We start from the raw sequence: 21,675 nt of genomic DNA, 5'->3' as shown, positions 1-21,675 counted from the left end.
TTCTCAGTTTGTGGTTTCTTGCGACCCATTATACACAATGAACAAAAGAAAGAAGAAATGCAAAAGATAAAGAAAATCAAGGACTTACTACGACAGACATGTTAGGAAAAAGCTTCGAATTAAAGAGGTCGGCTACTTTCAAAACTCAAAAGCTAAAACAGAAGACAGAGTAAAAGGGCCTTGGAACCAAAGAAGCCCTTTGGTCCTCAATAGTCAAAAAATGGTGGAAAAATGAAAGGGATAAAGCATACAGTAGTGTTGGAATCAAATAAGGCTATAGGTCCTCAATAATCAAAAAGTGTTGAGATCATGAAAAGCTATAGAGGAAAAAGGAATAAAATACATTATAAAAGCAATCGAAATGATGTAGGAAACACTTAGAGAAGAAAATGAAGAGACAAGCGGAACATGGAAAGTCAAAAGTACCTTATCATTAAACACAACCGCTATTTTTTGAGAAAAATGCATCCCGCGTAGATTTCCAAGCCAATTAAGAGGATGACACATCAGCAAAGCGTGGGAAGGAAATCATCCGAAATAATGAGCACAAATCCAATACATGCAATCAACAAGGAAAAAACCAAACGGTCCTTTCGTTTCTCCCGTATACCCAAAAGTACAAATCCTGAAAGAATTTGTAAGTCAAAAGGGGGGCGACATATGATATCGTGCAAAATGACATCATACACGTGACATCAGCATGGCCCTTTAGGCAAATACGTCACGTGCAATGGAGCTGCTTAAGACGGTCTCAGAAGCTTCAGTCTCCTATAAACAGAACATCTGAGAACAATAAAGGATTCCTCTTGGGACAAAAATTCCTTACAGGACACGAAAACTCTCAGCTCATAAAGATTCTTAGTTAATAATGGTCTCAGCCTAAAAACCTATATATATAAACAGGTAAAGTCACAAGATATTGCACATTAACTATTATCTTACAAGTTACAACTAGTCTATACTCTTCAATCTTTCCTAAATCACCAACTGACTTAGTCATCGGAGCGGGTTTGCCGGACTACGGACCCGTCTGACCTCCGATTCTATTTTATAAGTTGATACCAAAGAAGATCACCAAGACGTTTGGACACGTGTGTGAAATTCAAATACTCGGTTATCGTGTTATAATTTCAATTATTAATTAAGGGTTGAAATTTAACTCTTTAAGTTATAGAAACTAAATAGGTATTTAGTAAATAATTTAATTTCAATCATTAATTTTATAATTAATAATTGAAATGTATACATTAAACATAATATCTTAACTTTAAATCGGTTAAACCTTTAAAATTGAGTAAAGAGCATATAGTTATAATGATATAGACAAAAACAAAAACACAAAATAATGAAAGTTGTGCAAATTTATTAACTTTTTTGGTTATTTATAACATTTATTTTTCAGAGATTTTATTCCAATCCAAGTCTTTGCTATAAAACAGCAGAAAATGATGAACGAATTTTCTTTGATGGAAACGTCCTAACTAAATAAATAAACAAAATTCATTCAAAAATAAATAAATAAACAAAATGTTTCAAAAATAATTGAATAAATTATATAAAATCATGAATTTGGAATTCCAAGTCAGCTTATGTGTGCTTTTTTCACTTATAATATTCTTGCAATAATTGATAACAAGATAGTGAAATTTGTGCCCATAATTTTATATCTAGAGAAATATATAATACTATATAAGTTTTTATTGTATACTCCAACTTAGGTCATTGTTGCTATTTAGTCCATCAATTTTATTTTCTGACAAAAATACTCAAAACTCACCAAAATGTGTAACAAAAATTACATTTTTGACCAAAAAAAAAAAAAAAAAAAAAACTTAAAACATTATTTGGCTCCTGATTTATCTAAAATTTTATTATTTGGCCTCTGACCTATTTTTGCCACACATATAATTAATTAGATTAAAAATGAAAAACAAATTTTAAACTAAAATCTATTAAGTTCAAGTGTTAAAATATTATTACTTATCAATGAAATAACGATTCGGTTAAGTGTATAGATCATGGATCAAATATGATCAAATAATAAATCAGAGACCAAATGATAAAATTTTGAATAGATTAGACACCAAATAGCATGTTAAAAATATAACGATTACTGATTTGAACAACTTTGATAACATATTTCATCTATTTATAATCCTTGTCAGCATAAATATTAAAGTGAAATACATATTTTACTCTTAATAAATTTTTTAGTATTCCTTTAAAAAAATGTTAATATTATACGTAGAAGTAAAATATATTAGGACCGTAAACTATCAAAATCATTAATCAAGTCCCTAAACTAAGTAAAAATCATCAATTGAGTCATTATGTTAAGTAAAAATCATCAATTGAATACTCATCGAAATCATTTGGTTAAGCAGTTTCAGACCTTCTTCCCTAAACCAATTTTGAGCTAACACAAAGATCATTACACCATATGTCAAATAGTTACGGTTTCTGATTTTAGGATAAGATAAAGACTTAATTGATGATTATTTTTTATTAGCTCAGAGATCTAATTGATGATTTTAATAGTTTAATTAAGGGTTAAGGTGTAAAAATACTCATAACGTCTAAAATGGTGCAACTTTACCCCTAATGTTGGTAGCCAAGAGCAATTTTACCCCTAACGTTGATAATTTGGATCAATTTCAGACACTATTATAAAATACATATACTTTTGTTTCCTATTCTGCACCAATTGCATATCATTTCCTTTCTTTCTTTCAAACTAACCTGAGGAAACGGCTTTCGCGCGTTGCTTGGAGTTTTCTTGCTTGCTAAAACGTATAAAATAAGTTCTAAAAAATGGATTTCATGTTTTTTATAATTTAATAATAGAATTGAAGATTAATAATTATAAATTCGGTGAATTTTTTGAATTTTTTTTTGTCTAATTTGTACAAAAAGATAGTATTTTTTATTTTTTTTTTCACATCCCAACACATGTTTGTGATTTGTTACTGACAAAATGACACACGTGTGAAGTGTAGATGAGAAGATTCATGACCGAGAAGACCGTTTGATGAATCATTTCTCAAATTGACCTAATTTATTAACGATAGAGGTAAAATTGCTATTGACTTCCAATGTTAGGGATAAAATTGTACCATTTTAAGCGTTAGGGATAAAATTGCTCCTGACCAAAAACGTTAGGATATTTTTACACTTTAACTTTTTAATTAAGGTCCTAATTTGAAGTTTTAGTTGAGGGGTTTAAATAAGTGTTATATGTAAATTAATATTAGGGTAATTAATTTATTAGCCCCTATATTTTGACAAAACACACTATTTAGTCCCTGTATTTTCAAAAACACATGGTAAGGTCCCTAACCTTTTTTTCAGTGAACTGTTTAGTCCTACCGTCTGTTTGTTAGATTTTTTACCGTTTATGACTTCAGAAAAGACTAAATTACCCTTTAATATTTACCTTCAAACTTTAGAAGAGGAAATCCAATTTAGAAGAAGAAGCTATTTGTATGGAGAACAAGAAAAAGAACAGACTTAATGTTTATGAATTTGAACGATTAAGAAGAAAATCAAGAAGAAAAAGACTCAAAGTTGATTTCAGATGCATTAGAGTTTAAAGGAAAGGAAAATAAAGGAAAAGAAGAACGCAAGTCCAAATTGACTAACAAAATCTTCATGAGAGTCTAACGGCATGGACTAAACAGTTTACCGAGAAAAACGTTAGGACTAAACAGTTCATCGAGAAAAAGGTTAGGGACTTTATCATGTGTTTTTAAAAATACAAAGACTAAACAGTGTGTTTTGTCAAAATACAGGGACTAATAAATTAATTACCCTTAATATTATATCAGTACGTGCTCGTATATTTTACTATATATTTACTTTCTACTATTATATATATTATTATACATATGTATGTCAATTCTAATTATAGTATCAACAGAATTAATTAAAGAAATGTCCAAATCTGAGTTTCTTTCAAGAATGAGAGAAGCGCATGTTGTCCTTTTTATATATTTTTACTAATAGTGATTTATAGCAGTTCAGGTGTTTGTTAGTTTGGCTTGTCAATGGAGCGGATCGGGGATGGGGCGAAAAATTACATCCCTATCCCCATTCGTAATGGGGATTCTATCCCCGCCCGTTGAGGAAAAAAGGAGATAAAGTTGTCACCATCCCCGTACCAATGGGTAATGGGATCTTATGATGATTAAACGCAAACAGCAAAAAAAACATAGATGAGAAGTAAATTAACTTACCTTTTTTTTTTTGAAATAATGTCAAGTTTTATTAACTTAAATCAGATGAAAGAATATTGCTAAGAAATAGTGGTGGATATGCTCACTCACCTCCGAACAGACACAGAATTGACCGCTTTTGCTAGAGCATGGACAGTCGAATTCGCTGAACGCTTAATAAAGGAGATAGAGCACACTAAATCTCGTAATAAATGAATACAATCAGAAATAATGTCAACTAAATATGAATGACTTTCTAAACCCATTGAATTGTCTTGACTATGACGAGACAATCCGATTGAATTTGAATTTTCTCACTGGGGAAATGCTACTTAATCCAATTTAAAGCTTCTTTGATAGTCGTGGCCTCGGCTAGCTGAGGTCTGAGATTTCCTTAAAAAACTCTCATCTTAGCTAGAATGCATTTTCCAGAGTTATTACTTGATGACGCCGGATGAGAAAAAAAACTTTTGATGCAAGAATTGAAAAGAAAAGAAAAAACCAAACTTGTCATAGGACAAGATAAAACCAAACTTGTCAAAAGACAAAACTCATATCCGTTGAACAGCAGTGGAGATGAAAGAACTCTAAATTCCCATTTTAATCAACATTGTTTAACTCATCTTCTTTTCTATTGGGCATTCCTTTGTTTTTCTCACATTTTCATGTTGAATACATAACGCATCAGATTGAATGGAATGAAGTATCGTAGTTGGGAAAATACTTAGATTGATTGACAATGGCATACCTTATTATACGAATAATAGAGATGAGCATGCCAATCTAATGAATTGAGTGAAAATTATGGAATAAGACTTTCTAATTTATAAGTTTGAACTAAATAGGAAGTTGAAATTTTCATAACCCGGAATTTTATTATAATAGAAGATTAAGGATTAGAAAGTTTTAATTGTTTAGAATTCAATTGAAAAAGAGAAAAGTTATAATTTTATCCTAATCACTATAGGATATAATTATATTCTAGGATTAGTTTTTTTTTTTTTTGCAAATTTATATTATTAATATACATAATATAAAATATAACTTTTTATATCAATATTACATTGTAATGGGTATATTTATGGGTAACCCTAACGGTAATATGTTGGGATCTTCATAAGACGGAGATAGCTATTACCGTTCTTAACTCATCCCAGGTAATGGGGATAATTTTTCAAAATTCCGTTAATTAGTTAGTTAATTAATTAATGATATATATGGTTTTTATAAATAAACTGGTAAGTAAGATAAGATGAAAATAATAAATTAAGATTAGAATTGACTAATTGTTTTATAAATTAGGATTAAACATAGAAGACCATTACATCACCTAGCTAGTATATAAAACAAGCATGGACCACGAATTGGTCCCCAAATTTTATCAATTTTGATCCCGCTAAAACCATTTATAATTTACCAAAATTTTAGTGAATTATATGGAGAGAGATTGGAAGCATTACATCATTGTTAATCATTCTATTATAGATATTATACTAAATTAATTATATAGACTTTAAGTTATTATTTAAATTTTGATTTTCATAACTAGTATCTAAATTATAATTCCTGAGGATATAATTTTCGTTCTAAAATAACAGTCACTAAAATTAAAATGTTAAGCATTTATTTAATTTAAATGTATTTAAATGGATTAACCTTCAAAATCTCCCTGATAATGTGCAGGATAATGTCAGACGCGTTGAGGGTACTGATGAGCCTGACGCTTGCATATGGCAGTCGTCTGACTCCGGAAAGCTAACAGTGCAGGACTATTACCGTAAGCTCAGTCAAGGGGAAGCGGTCAATTGGTGCAAATTCCTTTGGAATCCTTTCGTGCCCCCTAGAAGAGTCATTACCTGCTGGCTAATTCTGAACGGCAAATTGGCGGTTCAGGAACAGCTACAAACCCGAGGAATGAATCTTGCACAGAGATGTGAGTTGTGCAAAGTTGAGGGTGAATCAATTAATCATCTGTTTGTTAATTGTCAGGTGGCTCATGAGATGTGAAATGTTGTTTTTGACAAGTTTGGCGTTAGCTGCTATTTTAATAGCGAGATTAGGGGTTCTTTAGCAGAATCCGAGAGATTCGAGTGAGGAGGAGATGGAGGAAAGGCTGGATATTCTCTGTGGTTACCTGCGTTTGGTTCATATGGTTCATTCGGAACCGAGCTATTTTTTACAACGATCTCCCTTAAATCCAAATTTTAAGATATTAGCTGCTGCACTATATCAGTGAGAGTTCGGCTGCTGCTGTCTGCGAAAGACCAACGCCTGAGCTGGATTGCGTAATTGTCAGATGGCTGGCACCGTTGTCGAGGTGGCTAAAGGTAAACACGGATGGTGCAGCTAACAATTCTGGGAACGTCGGAGTAGGAGGAGTCTTCCGAAACAGCAGATGCTTCGTGGTAGGAAGCTTTGCGATTCCGATTCAGGAAGCGACGGCACTTGTGGCTGAACTCAAGGCGATTATCTTTGTAGTTAATGTTGCGTGGGAGAGAAACTGGAGAAATCTTTGGATTGAATCCGACTCTAGCCATGCGGTCCATCTTCTTCGTAATAAACGGACGGAGGTCCCGTGGAGAATTAAAAGAGAATGGTGCAATTGCTTAACAAAACTATCTGATATGAGCTAGACAATCACACACATATTCAGAGAAGGCAACCAGGTAGCGGATCGGCTTGCTGGCTTTGGTCAATCGGCAATTTCTAATCACTGGTGGGATACGGCTCCCCATTTTTGTCAATCTTTTCTGTTTGATGATCTATGTAATGTAGGTCACATTCGTTTTCTCTAGGTTTTCTTTTCTTTTACTTTTGCTTTCTTTCTTCTCCCTATTTGTAATTCTTCTATTTTTTTTAATAATATTCGGGTTGTTGGCTGTGTCGAGGGTGCCAACCTAGTTGGGATGTCTGGCCTGCCTTCGCGTCCCAACCTTCATTCAAAAATTTAAAAAAAAATTATATCGGAGAGGCAATAGCCTTAAACAAAGACTCGTGTCATCCGGGAAAAACACGTGCCACTAATATCAGAAAATAAAATATCATGGATGTCTGTAGGAGGCTTATTACACTCGTGAAAACCCAAGACAACTGTCCTGCGTAGTTAGCCATCCAATCTGATGTCATATTCCCCTCACGAAGAACATGGGTCAATCTCACCTTCCAGTTGCGGTTGTATATTTCATGACACTTCTCAATAAGCCAATAGAATCTATGCCGGCTGACCCCCTCCTCACTAATCATCCTAATGACACTGACATTATCAAACTCAAAAATAACTCTTCGATACCCTCTGTCCCAAGCAATATGCAATCTGAAGTACAGTCCCCATAGTTTGGCCAGAAACGTCGTGCAGTATCCCAAATTAGCCGCAAAACCACCTATCCATCTGCCAGAATCATCACGAAAAATCTCACTCGTCGCCGTCGCTGGCCCGGGATTCCCTTTGCTCGAGCCAGCACTATTTAATTTTATCTACCCTAGACCCGGCGCATGCCATCCGATCAGCACTTCTTCCCTTCGGCTCGTACCACACGTCTGAACATTACGAACCGCAGCTTGGAACCCGTTTATTTGCTGTTTTAGGAACCCAGTCTTCTCTGGACACTGTTCTCCCGACTAATCAAAAATCCTTCTACACCGCCACCTCCACATCTACTATACAATCGTCACAAATTTCATTTGCCACTCACTATGCAGTTCCACCTCCTTAGAGAGACAATTCGCCATAGTCAAACCTCCAAGATGCCAGTAAAAAACGCAGTCCGAGTCGTGATGGAAATCCATTCACACCAAACATCCGAGCACCCACCACTTAAATTAATTAATTAAGTTAAAAATCACTTATTTTGATAAGTCAAAATATTTAACTTAACATTTTAAGTTAAATATTATCAATTAATGTTTTTAGAAAAGTTACATCATTCAATTCTTTTACTACTTATTTTTTTCAACACTTAATTTCCAGTTTTATCAAACCGTTTCTAACTAAACGTTAAGAATTGTGGAGGATTTAATAAATTAATTTATTAATGTAACTTTAGTATACACACTGCACTCAATTTTATATACTGCCAATTCTTCTAGGTTGCCCACAAATTCACCAGGCCAAATATTCATATTGTATTTTTTATTCTGCACATACATCACATTTGGCTAGGGTATATTTAGTGTTCGCTTGTTTTCAATTCTCGGAACTACTTTTTGTCTTTCAAATCTAAATAGGAAATAAAAAGCGTTTAGTAAAAATTTGAAACAGTTGCTTTTTACAGAAAAATCAATTAATATCTGCTACATATCAGTAACAGCAGCAGCAAACAACAAATAGGAACTGGTGAAACAAATAAGCTCTTATAGTTGCATAACCAACATACATAAAACTAAAGAGAAGCCTAGAAAAGTCTAGATTCAGAAGAGTCAAAGTCGGTGGTAGTTAATAATTTAATACTCTTCTTCAACACCGACTTCTAATACTTTGTGCTTTATATATTCAAAGTTGCTTTTCTAATTTAAGTAGTAAGCTCGACTAATGAGAAATGGCGAAAGTGCAGACTGACTTGTTTGCATATGCATCCATCTGCAAATCATCAAAAGCACCGTAGCTACTTTTGAAATGATTCCTTTTTTTCTAATTCTGTTCAGCTACTTACATGTCGAGAAAAAGAAATTGAAAACATGGAGTGACTATAAGCAAACATAAGAACATGCAAGCGCCACTCCTGGTGGGGCGGCTGGGATGTTGGCTCCCTGACTTTGGATCGCTTTCATCGCTAGCCATATTAGACATTTCAAACATCAACTATGTTTAAAGTGTTTATTATGTGTTACTAAGATAGTTATAATCAATTCATCAAAATATGAATAACTAAGTTTGATATATATTTATTAGAAAAAAAAACCTTCCAAATTGACTATGTTTATTGTGTTACTGGCATAGTTACAAACGGTCTGTCAAAATACACAAGACTGCTACAATTTATCGACAAACTTATACGGAAGGTTCAATGTGGCAGTAAAATAATGATCTAATCAACATGTTCAATTTCTTTATTAAATAATGGTAAAATTGATATCCGTTGAAAACTTTAGGGAGGTAAAATTTTACTATTTACTATGTAAGGGATAAATGTATACTTCACAAAAACAATAGGGGAAATATGTTACTATTTTCTATATATAACAAATAAAATATATTTTTAGACACTAAAAGGGCGGCCCGGTGTACTACGCGAGGGGCCGGGGAGGGGTCCCACCACAAAGATGTACTGGGGGCAAGTCTTCACTTACCAATTTTTTGACAAGAGACCGCTCCTAAGACTCGGACCCGTGACCTTCGGTCACATGACAACAACGTTTTACCATTGCGCCAAGGCTCTAATTTAAAAAATTTAAACTTCAATTTATAAATCATAAACCCTATATAATATATTTTAGACTCATAATTTATAAACTCTAATCTTTAAAATATATTAAAAATAATTATTTCATTAATTTGACATAATTCAAAACTATAACTTGTGATAATTATGAATTCTTATGTAATCCCTAAAAATATATACTGTTATTTACCAAATGACCCATATCTCATAACTGAGCTGAGCCCATATTGGACTCCAACATGGGCTTACTGTACAATATGGGCCCATTTTCTGGCCCATTATTTCAACTAGCTTCCATCGTCGCCGGCCATTTACGCAAAACATGTCGCCGCCGTGTAGATCACAACGGAGAGTAAAGAGGACGGACATGGCAGCTGCTGGAAAAAGAGGAATGCTACTCTACAAAATCTACAGGGCGATGAGCTATAGTCTAACGCCGTTAATCCACCTTCACATACGATGGCGCCGCCTTAAAGGTCTTGAGCACCCGACCCGTTGGCCTGAACGGTTGGGTCAGCCATCTATCCCTCGGCCCTCTGGTCCTCTTCTATGGTTCCACGCTGTCTCTTTAGGTTCCGCCATTCTTATTCCTTTCATCTCTTTTTTACCTGAATCAATAAAAGGTTCAGTCATTAGAAATCAAAACAGTTCATACTCTGTCCAGGTGAAGGAATGGCGACAATTCCTGTAATTCGACGGTGTGTTCAATGCCGGCCTGATTTAAACATCTTGATGACAACGACGACCTTGTCTGCATTGTAAGATTTAGCATCCAATTCTTTTTGTCTTTTGTCTGATCACTTAAGATAATTTTACTATTTCAATTTCATTCAATCAATGATTTGAATGATTTCAGTATGATGAGAAGTAGATTTGTAAGAACATAAGTTTGAAGGTCTCTTTTTAATCAATGATATGCTTCTTATTCTTTTTCTTTCATTTTTTGAGCAGTGAAGTTATAAAGAATCAGCTTCCAAGTGGTGTCTTATATCAGGTACTTACCTGGAGATTTTGACTTTCATTTTCACTAATTTTCAGATTATTCAGTTTCATTTTAACTATATTGTGTATCCTCAATTCTGATTCAAATGTCCTTTTGTTGGCAATGTTTGATGTTTTCATTTCTTTGATGATGAACTTCTATTATGATTATTTAGCTGAATTTTTTTTTCCATTCTTTTGTATTCTAACTTTGTAATTGAATCAGTTTTCTCCTCTTGATACTCCTGCTGCTATTGATGCTTTCCTGGACTATTGGAAGCCAAATGCAATCATGATAATGGAGAATGAACTATGGCCAAATCTCATAATGGGTTCCTGGAGAAAGGGTGTGAGTAAATCCTCCATATGCATTATACTCTTTGAGGGCGTAATTACTAAAAAAATATGACAGTAGTGCTAATGACACTGAGTTTATTTCATATTACAATAATATTGGTTCATGATTTCTCATAACTTAATTCGTAGGAATAACCTTCCAGAAAATTGATTCAGATTTCAGAGAGAAAGTTTGTGGCTGTATACTCTTCGCATGCATTAAAATTTATATCTGCTCATATTATGCAGATTCCACTTGCACTGTTAAATGCTCGAATCTCTTCGAAATCCTTTAGATCATGGTCACAACCGGTGCTTCTTCCCCTGATTTCACTCATGCTTTCTAGATTTTCCTTGATTGTCCCACTGGTATGTATGTGTTATTATGATCTTATTATTTCATATTCAATTTTTAGTGATCCATCTGTCTTCCATAGAGCAATTTGCAGGCAATTCGCTTCCAGATTCTTCAGGCCTCCCCTGCTATCATTAATTTTGCTGGCGACTTGAAATATGGTATATTGATAAACCTTACATGAAAACTTCTCTCCATTTCTTGAAGCCAAAATGTGGTTTAGTATTATGGACAAACATTTTTTTAATCTTCCTATACGTTCTACACTTAGTAGTATTATGGCCTTACCCTATTGCTTTTAATGCGCAGATTTACCATATAAATTATATCTTCTGTTTTTACTATTTTGTTGTTATTACTTTTTTGGTAGTTGTTGAAAAAAAAGATGGTTGTTTACCCTAATTTGATGTTTTTCCGTTTATTTTCAGCTGTTGAATATGATGCTTCTGCAAAGGAGGTAGAAAGCATAGAAGATTTGAAGGGACAACTTGCCCATAGGCAAGTTTGGGTGGCAGCTTCCATACATAGGGGTGAAGAAAAAGGTTTGTTAATACTTTTTGGCCTTTTATTTATGTTTCCGTTCATGTGTCATAATTTAATTACCTTACCTTGCCTTTGAATGTGCCATACTTGGCTGAAGTATTTAAGTTTTACCTCTGCAGTTATGCTGGGAGTGCACAAGGAGCTCATACAATCATACCCTGATCTTGTCACTATAATTGTACCTCGCTATCCACAACATGGACAAGAGATTGCTCAAGTATGATTCTCAACTACGGATGTTAATTTCTTCCATTACAAGATCGGCTGTGCTTGCTTGATATTTTTTCTTTTAACTCATGCTGAATTGCATCTTCAGAATCCTCCTTGTTTTTCCTTGTCATTACTCTGCTTACACATGTAATCCAGGTCAAGTAATTGAGGTTTCTCTAGGATTCCTGCTTTGACCAATATCTAAAAGCGAAACGCCTTGAAATTGGATAATAGCCGATTAGGACATATAACTTATTCATAATCAACTATAACTTATATATTATTGCTGTATTATTCTGTTAGTCCGTTAGGTAGGCAGACGTCTAGCCATCATGCTGTATCCATGGTATTAAAATTTAGCATAAGCCAATGCTGTTGTCTGGCTTGATTTGGCAAGGGGCAGATTTTTTTTTTTCTTCTGGATAAAAAAATATGTGCTAAGTTTTATGGACATGTTTGTAATTTCTGCACACTGATGAAATTATTGATTTAAGCAGTTATTTTCAAATAAAAGAAAGATGTTTCCTTTTTGATGGTCAACAATCTGTTGTAATTCTCAAATGTGTGAATTTATCAAAATGCAAGCACAGATTTTAGCATAAGTTATTTCAGGAATTGCAGAAAGAAGGGCAAAATGTAGCATTGAGGTCTCAACATCAACGCATAACACCAGGAACACACATATATGTGGTAGATACGATAGGTTTGAGATTTTTTAACTGTGTTCTACTTATTTTCAAATTTCTCTTTCGCTTGTGCACGATGGCTCATTTATATCATCATATCGTAACTGATGGTAGGTGAACTGAGACATTTGTACAAATTATGTCCAATAGCTGTAATTGGAGGTTCTTTCTTGCCTGGTTTAGCTGGTCACAACATATCAGAAGCTTCTGCAGCTGGCTGTGCAGTTTTGACTGGTGAGTGGTGAATGTTTATTCTCATTATGTTATTTGCTTCGTATCATTACATTATTTGATGCTTCCTTACTATTTCGCTACTTTCAGGACATTACGTTGGCCATTTCTCACAACAACAACAACAACAACAAAGCCTTAGTCCCGAAATGATAAAGAAAATGCAGCAATTAAATCCTTTGTCAGTGATTCAGGTTTGAATAACTTCTTCATGTTTAGCTTCATATGAAATAACAGTTCTATAAATGTTCTCTTTCTTCTTTTGGGGGCTCCGGTAGGCTGAGATTAACTGAGCTGTCATTGCTTATGCAGGTCTCTGGCGCCTTAGAGCTTGAAGAAGCTATCGTGAAGCTCTTTGGCGATGCCAAAGTTCTAGAAGCACATCGCATGGCTGCAAAGCAAGTATCTTGTGCTCTGTCTAGCGGTATCGTTGCTAATGTGTGGAACCTGCTAAATGTTCATGTTTTCGGGACTTCGTGAGGAAGTAAATGAAGGTCGGCAAGCAACAAAATTAACTGTGAGCATAAGGTTTGTATTAGCCTTTGAGAGCGAAAGCTTTTAAGAAAAGTAGCATTAAAATTACCTGATAGCAGTTAACATGATACATCATATCTGTCTTGTACAGAAACTCCTCTTTAGCAGCGTTTAGGCCTTCTGTGTCCGTTTCGGAAACAGAAACGCCCGGAAACCAGTACGACACATATGCATACATATTGTAGCTCAAACTGTATTTTTTTTTCTATTTTTTTTTTTTTCAGTAACACCAACCATTGTGCAATTTGATTCCCTGCAGCTACACCAGCTATCGATTTAGAACACAGATACTTTATGAGCCTAAGGAGTGATGTGGAATAGTTCTTCGAGGAAGAAATGGACTCGTGTCAGTATCATCTCCGATTCAATTGATTATATCTTGGAAGAGGAACTCTTAAAGTGATATGGTCAGAGGACCATTTATTGAAATGCTTGGTGTAGCAGCTGCCTTAAAATTGAGGGTGAAAATTTTTCTGCTCTTGTTTTACGAGAAAATCATTTTAAATGCCACTCAATGAACATAATTGGTGGAAAGAAAATATATATATACATGTGTCCTGAATTCATTGGTCGGGAGTATTAATCCAGGAATAACCTAAAATTTTCCCTTGTTTTACATCTTTTGCCAGCCTCACCTGCTATGACTGGGTAAATATCCCAGTTTATTCTCACCTCTCCAGCTAATTTTGGCCAGATAAGCTCAATATTTTCGGGCTCAACACTGTTGCATTCGCACCTGGAATACCCCCGAAGATGAGACTGAGCATTAGCCTGGAATCCTGCATCAAGTGATCCAAACATGGTTGTAGATGTACCAATCAAAAGCTGAGATCTTCTCCTGCATTTCACATTCAATCCTTGCAGGTAATGCCCATGATTTACTCTTTTAAATGTGAAAAAATCACAAGTTAATTCTTTTGTCAAACTATTTACAATCTGTGACTTGGTTGTTCCTTCAATTAGTGATATTTCGTCCTTGAAATAAACTACCAGGATAATTAATTTAGTGCTTGCTTAAGTTCCCTGTTGATTCACTTATGTTTTATCAACTTCTATGATGTGAAAAAGTTACGCCTGTTACATCTCTCTTGCCCCGTACTTAGGCGCCCAAAACTTCAACTGCTCTCTGAACTTTCAAAAGTTCCAAATGCTCCTTATTCTTCTCCAATCGTATTCAATAACCCCGAGTTATTGAATGCAATTGAAGAAGAATATGAGGTTATTGAATTCAATTGGACAAAAGTAGAGGTGATTTGGAACTTTTAAAAGTTCAAGGATCAGTTGAAGTGATGTACCAAAACGGATTGCAACATATTTATTAAGCCAAAAAGTAATGATAAACTGTAACCAGAATTATGTAGTAGTGAGCATGGTCCGGGTCGGTTCAAAAACCGAACCGAATAAAGGCATGTTTTATAAACCAAACTGAACCAAATTTTAATTCGGTTTGGTTCGGTTCGAACCGAACTATATCAGTTCGGTTCGGTCTTGTTCCAAACCGAATTGACTCTTTTTTTCATTTTTTGAAAAAGTTCACACAACTTTTCATTTTTTAATTATTATTTTATCAAACATTTAATTTATCCTTTTTGAAAGGATACGTCTATTTATATAAAAACTGTTTATTATTATTTGACATTGTTGAAATTTTTTTGACAAGACACTTGTAAAAATTGAGCCTTTTTATGATTTTCCTGTAAATGTCCCTAATTAAAAAGAGTATATCGATTATTTGGTTTTTCGGTTTATACCCAAACCGAACCGAACCAAATCGAAAACTGAAATAGCTGAGAAACCAGAGACCGAACCAAATTGAATTACAATTTGATTCGGTTTGGTTTGATTTTTTGTTCGGTTTTGCACACCCGTAAAATTACGACTGCATTTGAGGGTATGGATTTGTCAAAAGATTAAAAACAAAAATTTATGTTTTTAGCCAGTATTAGCCTTTGAGTGTGGAAGATGATTATGCATAAATGGCCCATTTGAAACGTGTTCGGTTTGGATATAATCATTAAACACTCCTATAAATCCCGAACCTAATTATTGAAAGTGACTGCAAAGAGGCAATCTCCCTAATTATAGGGCCCTCTCCCATGCACCATCCGGCTAGAAATTTGATTTCTGCCATCAGGGACCTTAGTTCAAGAGGTATTTCTTGCAAGTTTACTCACGTCTTCCGCGAGCAGAATCGGTGTGCGGATCTCATGGCTAGAGCGGCTCATCTTTCCCCTCCCGGACTCACAATCCTAATGGACCCCCCTAGGGATATCGCTCAAATCCTAAGAGACGACCTAGTTGGAGTGTCCTTCCCTCGTCGGGTGTCTGTTTAGTTTGTCTTTTTCTTTTTGCTTTTGTTGTTTGCTTTCCTTGTAACCAAAAAAAAATTAAACACTCCTATAAATGAAACTCCGTTTTTTTTTCTAGATGAGAATGTCAAGACAATATTTTAAAATTGCAACCTTTATATGCAGAGATTAAAAAAAAAAGAAAAAATAATGTCACACACTTTAATTGAGTTTGATGTTCATCGGACTATAGTTAGGAACATTAGATTATAATTCACTGATTATAGTGCAATTGTAAGTCTAATGTTTAATACTACCTCTGTTTCATATGAAATGGAGGGAGTAAAACGGTTCAATTTTTAATCATTAATGGAAGATAAAAATTTTCAATTAATAGAAGATTTGTAATTTCAAACCTTATTGGAGGCTAGTAAGAGGTTGGAGGGTGGTCAGAATAAGAAATTGTATATGGAAAAAAAAAATCATTTTCTATTAAGAGTTATTGGGCGAGAGTGAACTTCACCTCCATGCACAAACAAAAAATTGATTTTTTTTTTCCATATGCAATTCTTAGGATTTTTTGTTAACGTTTTTTAAAAGAAAATATATAGCTGATTTTAACTAGATTTGTTCATGAGTCTGCCCAGCTCGTCCAAGTCTACCTCTCATAGGTTGGGTTTGAATATTTATATCTGAGATTTGATCCGGCTCAGTCCTGTTTAAGCCCCACATGAATGAGTTGGGTTTAAGACTTGTCTTAAAACCTCAAACTCAATCCAGCCCGATCCATCTTTATATTATATACATCTTATATATGTTCATATTACCTCCACTTGATTTTTATTACTTTATTAATATATTTTTATTACCTAAAATTGGGGTTTATTGAATTAATTAACTAAAATTTTAATTTGTTGTATTTTAATTGTTTATATTTGTAGTTTATATTTGTAGTTTAATATTATTTTTAATCTTTTTTATATAAATATATATTATTTGAAAATTAGTTTTCTTACATTGGCCCAGCCAATCCGAGCTCGATGTAAATATAATGCATGTTGAGTTTAGTATAAAATCCGATTAAGTCCGATCCGAATCCGGCAGGCTCAACCCATTAACAGCTCTAATTTTAATTAGTTGGCATGTTTTTTATTTATTGTCATTGACTATTAAATAATTACTTACAACAAACAAAAATTGGAAATTAAGAAGGTGACCATTCTTTTTTTTTCTGGTCTTTGATCTCTTTTATCTTTTTGTAGCATGTTTTGTATTAAAAAAGCAAAAGAAATGAATTTTGATAAGAGCTATAATAAAGCTGCCATTTTCTTCACTTTGACCAGACAAAATCAGCTTTACAATAACATGTAAATTGATAGACATTCTTCCAATACTCCACCACCATGTGCTTCCTATTTTTTCTAAAGGAAAAAAAAAAAAAAAAAAAAATAACCTTGAAGCTCTTAAAAATTAAAATGCACTTAGTCTTTCCTTCATCTAGTGAAAAATTTGGGATTGGAGAAATAGAGAAATTTTACTGTAGATCGGGATTAGTGTTGGCCTTTCCACTAAAATTATGTTATATGCATAATTGGACTGTGATATTATATGAATGGACGAGACCGGTACTAATCTCGGTGCAGTGTAGAAATTTTTGAAGAAATGTCGTTCTTTTTCTTTTTGTAGTAGATGAAGAAATGATGTGCTGGGATGAAGAAATGTCATTTATTTTCTATTTCTCCATGTTTTTTTCATTTGAAATTATATTTTTCACATCTTTAATTAATTATAGGATATGGTGTAAAAATATCTCTAACGTTTATAGTCAGAAGTAATTTTACTCTTAACATCGAAAATGGTGCAATTTTATTTCTAAAGTTAACAGCCAAGTGCAAGTTGGATCAATTTCAGGCATTATTATAAAGCACAAATATTTGGTTCTTTATTCTGCACCAATTGCATATCAATTCGTTTTTAAAAAAAAAATTATATTTTCTGTGATTTAATAATAGAATTGAAGATTAATATTTATAAATTCAGTTAAATATTGTGAAATTTTTTTATCCAACTCGTACAATAGACATTATATTTTTAAATTTTTTTTAAGTCTAATCATATATTTATAATGTGTTACTAATGAGTGATAAAAATGACTCACATGTGAAATGTAGATGACAAGATTCATGACCGAGAAGACAGTTTGATAAATTGTCAAATTGACCCAATTTGACTACGTTAAGAGTAAAATTGCTTTTGGCTGCCAACCTAAAGAGTAAAATTGCATCATTCAAAAGTTAGAGGCAAAATTGATCCTAATTGTAAATGTTAGGGGTATTTTTGCACTTTATTCTTTAGTTATATATATACCATTGTTATAAAACTCCTTTTCAACTTAACAGTGAATGGCCAAATTTATTTGGTCATTAAGGTGCATGTGGATATTCCTGACTGTTCCATGTATCATATTTTATTATGTAATTTTCAACTATCATTTATATTTGTATAATTATATAAGAAAATATATCCAAATTTGATTTTTTCATAGTCATCATAATCTACAACTTCCATTGTGAAAAAATATTATTCAAGATTGTTAGAAAATCATAGCAATAAACTTTGTTAAAGTAGTTGTGACTTTGCACACTAATGTGATTGTCATCTTCTAGGATTAAATAAAGTCAAATTTAAATTATTATTTCAACAATAGAACAATAACTTTCTAAATAAAGTGAGAAAGAGTAATAACAATATTAAATATAATTATAGCAAAAAAATAGTATTTATCCATCTACTAGACATTTATTTTTAGTATTATGGGGATATTTTAATTGTTAGTAGAAAGTTCTTTTTGTCTATGAAAAGTTGTGATGTTCATATGATCGGTGACTGGATAAATTAATTTGATCAGTCATTAGATTTAGACTTATTAAAATATCATCGTAAAATAATTGTAATCATCATCCTCAAATTCTAATAAGTTTGGATTTAATGAAGATGGACTAAATTTATCTAATCAATTACTTATCAGGTGAAATACACCTGGTCAGTCACTATTCCAGAATCTTAGATAGACGAAAGTCTAGCTGTATTCCATCTATCTTCTCTTCGTGACTTCTGAGGGGGAAGAAATTCTATTTGGCCCTGTTTGGGAATTAGCTATTAGCTGTTAGCTGATTACATTAGCTGTTAGCTGTTAGCTGATTTGACTAGCTGTTTGTGTAGACCTGTTTGGTAAAAATTAGCTGATTGATAATAGCGGTTTGTGCAAAAAGACGAATAAGGGCATTAATTTTGGCGCAGGAGAAGATGGAGTCTATCTATTAGGGTTAAAGAAGTCCATTAATTTTAATATTGCAAAACGCTAATTGAAAAAGCTCCTTTTAAGAGCTTTTTCTAAATTAGCGTTTTCATCCCAAAACTCTCTCACAAACCTCTCTCCACCAAACACTCCAATCAGCGGTTTTAGTGGTCAAACCTCTAAAATTGGTCAATCCGCTCTTTTTATCTCAAAACGCTCTTTACCAAACAGGGCTTTTGCTTCCATATCGTAGTTGCTTCAAAGCTACTAGTGACGCTAATGTTCATGGAGAAATTACTTATTGACATGCTTATTTAATCAGTTAATTTCTCCATTTTAGGATTCTAATATAATGATGAATGATTAATCTTTATTTTGCCAGACACTGATCAGGTGAATAGTACTATTCTCTGAGACTATCCGATGTCATGGTTCATTTCCATACCTTAATTAATTATCTGCGTTTTCAACACTGGACTATTGACTTGTTAACAAAGCCTTTATTTCATTTCATGTGTAATGTCATTTGCTCTTTCACAAGATGAGAATTCTGTAAGCCCCGTTATAAGAAGGGGTGAAGCTCAACAAATGAGAAAGCAAAACCCGAAAAATCTAACAAATTAAGTTAATATAGTCAAAGAATAAGTTAAAGAAGGAATCAAGGCTATTGTGGTTAGAGGCGGGGATAGGGACAGGAGAATGCTGTTGGTCCCTTGTTTAGTTGCAAGTATAGTTCCAAGGGGGGGGTTAGGAACTATTTAAACTTTTTTCGCAATTTAGGCAGACTTCTTTTTCTAAAGAAAGGTTTGAACAGCGGCGCTGAGTAAACAGCAAGATACTGGCTTAGTCAACAGGTGACTAGGTCAGTTCCTCAGCTTGAGTCAGGAGATAGCACTTGGAGTCTATTCCTGAACTCAGACGTTCAACGCGCACAACTCAACTTGACCTCTTTACTTGGTCAGTTTTGATTATTTAAAGCAAGCAATATAAATTAGGAGTTAAGGTTTAGAAATACTTCACTCAGCAGATTTATCCAGGTTCGGCTTCTTCTAAGCCTACGTCCTGTCCCCGGAACACTTCCGAGATTTCGAATTCTCTACTGAGCTCTTTAAAGGTAGAGCCTCAAACCTTTTACAATATCAGCAATTGAGTATGACAAGAGTACCTTCCTCTATACTTCTACTCAATCCTAATCTCTCCGCTGAGTAGCTCTTTAAAGGTAGAGCCTCAAACCTTTTACAATATCAGCAATTGAGTATGACAAGAGTACCTTCCTCTATACTTCTACTCAATCCTAATCTCTCCGCTGAGTACTTAAAACCGAGTACTCAGCCTCTCCTTTCTATTTCTAGAAATGATAAGTGTTTTTGTCCTAATACAAAGATGTGCTAAGACACTTTAGACGATTTACAATCACTCTAGACTTTTACACAAATATGAAAATGTAGTGTAAGAAATTTGCTTTGCTTCTTGCTTGCAGAACTTGTAGAGATTTGGTCAGCGTAATGGCTTGATCAAGTTCTGTGTATTGTGAAGCTTGTGATGGTACTATTTATAGAGACGTCTGGTCATTCGGTCATTTCGAATTTCGAAATAACCGTTGGAGGGAAACGGCTATATGTCGTTGTCATCCTGACTTGCACAGAGCTCTCGGCCAATCATAATCGTGTATCTTCTGTCCTCGATCAGCACAGCAGATGGTCTCTCCTTTTATGGTAAAGTCAACTGGACAGCATACTGTGTCGTCTGAACTTTGCCAAAAGAGGAAACACTTTGTCTGGAAGTTTTCCTTTGCCAGCTGCTGTCTTGTACGCTTTGTCGAGACTACTCAGCAGCTTCATCTTGAAGTTGTTCCCGAAGGTCTTCTAGATCCTTCCGATTGCTGAGTTGCGTTTTGAACAAAAACGGCAGCGTCTTGACATACGCGGGCCGAGTGTACTGAGTTGTTTGACTTGGGCCTTGGCTTCCGTATTGGGCTTGGGCCTTCCAATCCTTATGACTTATAACATTTATACTCAACATTGAACAAACACATTAGTAGAATAAATCAACGCATTTAAACTTAGTGTGTTTAGAATATGTATTCTAATTTATACTTAAACAATTTTGTCAAATCAAAATTATGTGGAAAGGTGTTTCAACAAACTCCCCTATTTTGATGTTGGCAAAACTGTTCAGCAAGGAACTCAGTATGAGCTCCCCCATGATAGTTGACCTTTTTAATTAAGTGAACTCCCCCGTAAGGACTGAACTACTGACTTAGTTTTATTCTAAACATTCTAAGGTTTAACTGAATAAGTCTAAGATCAGATTTCAGGTATAGGTCAGCTTATGGGTCATATTCTATTTTACTCAGAATTCAACGGAATTAATGTATAGTGACAGAGCGCGCTGAGCAAATTATTGTTCAATGGGTTCTTTATCAGAATGTATCATAAGATCATAGTATGATGTCAAACATGTTATCAGCATATCATTTAGTCAATAAATATTATAAGTGTTAAGCATAGCTGATATAACGAAGATACATAATAACTCAGTACTATAAAAGCATATATCATAACTCAGTATTGAAATCAGGAAATAAAGTATGATATATATATTGAGAGAAGTCAGCAAGTATA

General features: G+C 33.9%; 1 protein-coding gene across 7 annotated transcripts; it reads left to right on the top strand.

The window, feature by feature from the left end:
* Nucleotides 1-9,917: 9,917 nt before the first annotated feature.
* Nucleotides 9,918-15,891, top strand: LOC136209941 (probable 3-deoxy-D-manno-octulosonic acid transferase, mitochondrial). 7 transcript variants are annotated; one of them, XR_010677728.1, is made up of 15 exons: nt 9,918-10,161; nt 10,254-10,347; nt 10,541-10,583; nt 10,797-10,919; nt 11,156-11,275; nt 11,344-11,422; nt 11,690-11,803; nt 11,924-12,021; nt 12,627-12,717; nt 12,815-12,934; nt 13,022-13,125; nt 13,244-13,459; nt 13,725-13,926; nt 14,095-14,329; nt 15,551-15,891. XR_010677728.1 is itself a non-coding variant. In XM_066001575.1 (13 exons), exons 1-12 carry the CDS (start codon nt 9,957-9,959, stop codon nt 13,409-13,411), a joined length of 1,359 nt encoding a protein of 452 aa, XP_065857647.1. In that variant the 5' UTR covers nt 9,918-9,956; the 3' UTR covers nt 13,412-13,459; nt 13,725-15,891. The 7 variants fall into 7 exon arrangements, 1 of the variants encoding a protein (XP_065857647.1); XR_010677729.1 differs by adding an exon at nt 13,557-13,622 and having other exon boundaries at nt 14,095-15,891; XR_010677732.1 differs by having other exon boundaries at nt 11,356-11,422; nt 14,095-15,891.
* The last annotated feature ends 5,784 nt before the right edge of the window (nt 15,892-21,675 follow it).

The sequence above is a fragment of the Euphorbia lathyris genome, chromosome 10 (assembly GCF_963576675.1).
Source record: "Euphorbia lathyris chromosome 10, ddEupLath1.1, whole genome shotgun sequence".
NCBI classification, from domain to species: Eukaryota; Viridiplantae; Streptophyta; class Magnoliopsida; order Malpighiales; family Euphorbiaceae; genus Euphorbia; species Euphorbia lathyris.
Note: the sequence above shows the minus strand (reverse complement) of the source record. Positions and strands in the feature narration are given on the sequence as shown.

Bases quoted from the DNA above. Each gene is read 5' to 3' on its own strand.
- LOC136209941 (XM_066001575.1), top strand. From the start codon at position 9,957: ATGGCAGCTGCTGGAAAAAGAGGAATGCTACTCTACAAAATCTACAGG. The intron at 11,804-11,923 runs GTTTGTTAATAC...TTACCTCTGCAG, and splicing joins ACATAGGGGTGAAGAAAAAG to TTATGCTGGGAGTGCACAAG. The intron at 12,935-13,021 runs GTGAGTGGTGAA...CGCTACTTTCAG, and splicing joins TGGCTGTGCAGTTTTGACTG to GACATTACGTTGGCCATTTC.